This window comes from Panthera uncia (assembly GCF_023721935.1).
Source record: "Panthera uncia isolate 11264 chromosome A1 unlocalized genomic scaffold, Puncia_PCG_1.0 HiC_scaffold_17, whole genome shotgun sequence".
In the NCBI taxonomy this organism is placed as follows: Eukaryota; Metazoa; Chordata; class Mammalia; order Carnivora; family Felidae; genus Panthera; species Panthera uncia.
The window spans coordinates 43620964-43625102 of NW_026057577.1; the positions used below are offsets into that span (position 1 = coordinate 43620964).

General features: G+C 40.9%; 1 protein-coding gene across 1 annotated transcript in view; it reads right to left on the minus strand.

Moving 5' to 3' along the window:
• Positions 1-3880, minus strand: part of PDE4D (phosphodiesterase 4D) — a 585222-nt gene extending 581342 nt beyond the window's left edge. The window contains exon 1 of the mRNA XM_049648543.1: positions 2937-3880. Coding sequence (XP_049504500.1) covers positions 2937-3202 — 266 coding nt within the window. The 5' untranslated portion in view covers positions 3203-3880. The remainder of the gene's footprint in view (positions 1-2936) is intronic.
• Between the last annotated feature and the right edge of the window lie 259 nt (positions 3881-4139).

The following is a 4139-nucleotide window of genomic DNA, read 5'->3' on the forward strand; positions in this document are numbered from 1 at the left end:
AGTTACATGTGGTGAGTGAGCTGAGTTCTAACCAAGGAACGTTAGTGTAAGTGGCATGTGTACTTCTAGGCCTGCCTCATAAAAACTGACACATGCCATCTTCCATGTTCTTTTCCCCCTGATTCCACTGATAACCTTACAAATCATGTGTCACAAACAGTGCAACTGCAAGGTGGTAGGATTTCAAGACCCTGAAATGCCCCAGGGTTAGCATCCCTCCCCACAGAAGCAGGAGCAGAAATAACCATTTATAGTGTCAATCCACTAAGATTTGGAGAACATGTTGTAGAACATGATTACCTTAACTAAAACAGAGGCCATCCAATTGGATTTATTTTTTCAACTAGAGTGCAAATTACTTGAAACAAAGGAATAGCTCCTATGCAGTTTTTTTCATCAGTACATACAAATTAAACACTTCAGGTTCAGTAGGAATTAAAATTAAAAATATTGTAAGGATGGGAATAACAGGCACAGTAACCAACATTCTTAGGTGAACCCATAATGTGTGTATTTAAGTAGCTGATCAGCTCATTTAGGAGGAGCAGAGGATTAGAGTGTGGTGGTGATAGGAGCAGTTTAGGTAGCAAAAAATGTATATATATATATATATATATATATATATATATATATATATATTTAAATCATTTTTTCTAATTGTGCATTGTGCTTAGTCCAGTTTATGAAAGCACAGGTGGATGACATTTGTTAGAAGATGTCTGTGGATATTACGAAAGTCTTGGGGATCACTGAACCAACATGGAGGATGTGAGGTGTTCTTTCCAACTCCCTTACTGGATGCTTTTAGTCCACAAGAGATATTGTTTCCTCCTGAGTTACTGAGAAGTGACAGTATGATTTTTGTTTTGCATTTTCATTGCTCTTTTGATGCCTCCATGCTCTGACTGAGACCTGATACACCAAAATGAAATATTGGCAGAAAGTTGTGCTCTTGGAGTTTCCCCAAACAGCACCAGAAAAGGAAGTGCCAGAAATTTCAGAAGAAAGACTGTTTTCATGAGATTTCCTGCCTTCCTTACATCTCAACATGTCTAAAGAGCTCAGATAACCTTCAGATGAACTCTAGGTTGCTTCACTCAGTTGGAAATCAAGCTGAGCTGAGGCTTACTCATTCAACAATGGGTACAATTTAGGAACTATAATTTTAAGAAAGTATCTCAACCAAAAGCGACACTGGATACCAAAATCCTGGGCCTCACCCTTTATGAACGGGAGCCCGCCTTCCTGTTCTGGCACCCTGCTCCGGCCTCTCTACGAATTCAAGCAGCTTTGCTGCTCTAGTCTCCAGCCATTTCTCTGTCTCAGAGCATCTCCCGGTGCGTAGCTATATCCTTCACTCACCACTTATCTCTGACAATTTTTTTTCAACATCTTATTCAGAGAAAAGTCATTTTTCCATAATTTCTTTTTCAAGATTAAAAAATATACTGTTTTTCTTACCCCTCTTATTAGCACTGTATCTGATTGCACTTAGAAATGCCATCTGTTAAAATCCTAGAGGAAACAAGAACACTTCTCCAGTGAGAGACCTAGCTATTTGAAATCAAAATTCTGAGGTTGGACATTTCTTTGGGCAGGATATGTATCTCCTTTACCATCTACTTCCATCTATGATATTAATGGGGCATGGCCATGTTGCTAGTTTAGATTTTTATTCTCTCTACTTCTCACTGCTCCTTTCCTAGAAGTCTTGTTTGTGGTTTTTGTTTGATTTGGTTTTCCAGTCCTGGCATGCTCTTTGGTTTTCTATGGAAAAACTGTATAAAAATCATTCTGTTTCTCAACTAACAGGTTCATTTTTCTTGTTATAGCTATTTTCTTTATCACAATTAATATTCGTTTTACAAAATGTTCAGGGAGTGTACAGAACCTACTACTACCTAAAATAAGCCAAGTGTGCATCACAGACAACCCCCTACTCTAATCATAGCTAAGGATTGCCTCTTCTCGGGTAAAACGCCATAATAAGCTTACACAGTGGTATATTTTAATATTTGGTTTTACAAGAGCAGGAAAATATCAAGAATCATCAAAAAAACTAGAAGAAAAATATGCATAAAACAAACCCACCCATTTATAAAGAAGATTACAATATTCATGAAGAAAATAAAAATATTGACAAAACATTCGAAGAATCCAAATTCAAAGAACACAACAATATACACCAAGTAGCAACCTGCAATTTTCTGCCCAGAATTCCTAAACCCTTTCTTCTTTCCTTTGGCAAGACACGTTTGAGATTGTAAGTACATTAACGTCAGTAACAAAGGATGGGTTTTAGGGGACACACCATTACACACACACACACACACACACACACACACACACACTACACATATATATGTATATGTAAATATGTGTGTATACATACATATATATGTACATATATATACATGTGTGTATATGTATACACACATATACATATATGTGTATATATATGTGTGTAGTGTGTATATATATATATATATATATATATATATACCTGTTCCACTGGGGATTATGCAGAAAGGAGAGCTAACTATGATTTTCCTCCTCTCCTTTCTGGTCCTTTCTTTCCTAGGTTTGTTGCAGGACCTGGCAGGGATATTAGCTTACGAAATCAAAGAAACGCCACCACATCCGTATGGGAGTAAAACTGCATTCTTATTTGACATCTGGAATCCAATTTTCTTGTAGGAACTTGCAATAGGAATTGAACTTCCAGAACCACCCACCTCAAAGATTCCCAATCTCAAGGATTCCTGCCTTAACTGGGACAGCTGTGGGATTTGTTGGTAAGGTAGAGCGCTTGTGATAAATCCCAGGTGAGGAACGATGAGAGTTCTTCCTCACCACCCCCTGAAGAGAAAGGCGGGAGGTGCAAAAATCACCCAGGGGGAACCGCCACCAATTCCGGTCATCCGTGCAAACCTTACCACGTATGTGCCACCGTGAAACGCCGCTGTTTGGGGATGTTGCTACTAAGAAGCATCCTCCGCAGAAGCCTGGGGGAATTTCTCGGAGAGATCACTGGAGACACCTTGGGAGAAACGGATTTCCTTGCTGTCTTGGACTTCTCGTGCTGCAACAGGTTTTCGCGCAAGGATTTCACAAGATCCTCGTTCAGCCAGGGGTTTGGACAATGCGGATTATCCACTTCAGGTACTGTTAAGGTGTCCGGGCTTGTCGTCTGCTGAGCCATTTTTCCCGGTCAAGTTTGTACAGTTGGCAACAATCCAGGGCAACGTGGTTCCCTGGCCTCTTTCCAGCGACTGCCTCGCTCACAAGTCCGGGGAAATGTCCAGGGAAGCAGATTGGATCCAGCTGCTGTTAGATCATTCGGTCGCCTGCCTCAGTCTCTCCGTGGAGATGGGGCTGGGTGTAGAGGAGGCGAGCGCACTCCTCAGCGGAAGCCTGTTAAACGTCACCCCTCCTCTGCGGATCCCCTGCCAAAGATCACTGACGAGCTCGCAGGGCAGGGGAACATGGAGGGAAGCCACTGCGTTAGCACGGCTTTGTCAGCGCTACAAAGCAGCCTGTTAAACTATTGGAACTAATGCGCCGCAGCTGCTCCAGTGACTTCTGCTTATGTACATAAAAAGTCCTGGGGGGAGGGCTTAACCATCAGATGCCTGCTGCTCGGTTGTTTGGCTAGTCTTTCCATTTGCTTATTCCTGAATCCAAAGGAAAGAAAAACTTTGAACTTGACCTTCCTCTCCCGCAAGGGCTATTTATCTGCCTTCAGCCCATGTTCGTAAAAGAAAATTGCTAGTCCTTTGCTTTTTATAAGGGAAGAATAAACAAGCACTAGCTAGATAAGGAGGAATATTTCCCTGCTTGCTAAATACAATCTGGTGCACCTTAGAAGACAAATCCCAAGGGAATAAAATGGACTCTCTTTCTCCAATTAGAAACTAAAACAAAAGGTTTCAAAATACCACATATGGAACACATTTCAGCTTGCTGTTGTGTTGTACAACCTTGCTAATTGTGGCCCTTTCAAAGCATGGAACAACAGTATTTACATCCAAGAATGGCATTTGTTGTCTCTTTGGATTTAAACTGATGACCTTCCAGAGGGACACATTGTTTTCATAAGAGTAGCTAAAACTGATTTTCAAGTTTCCATCATTACTTAC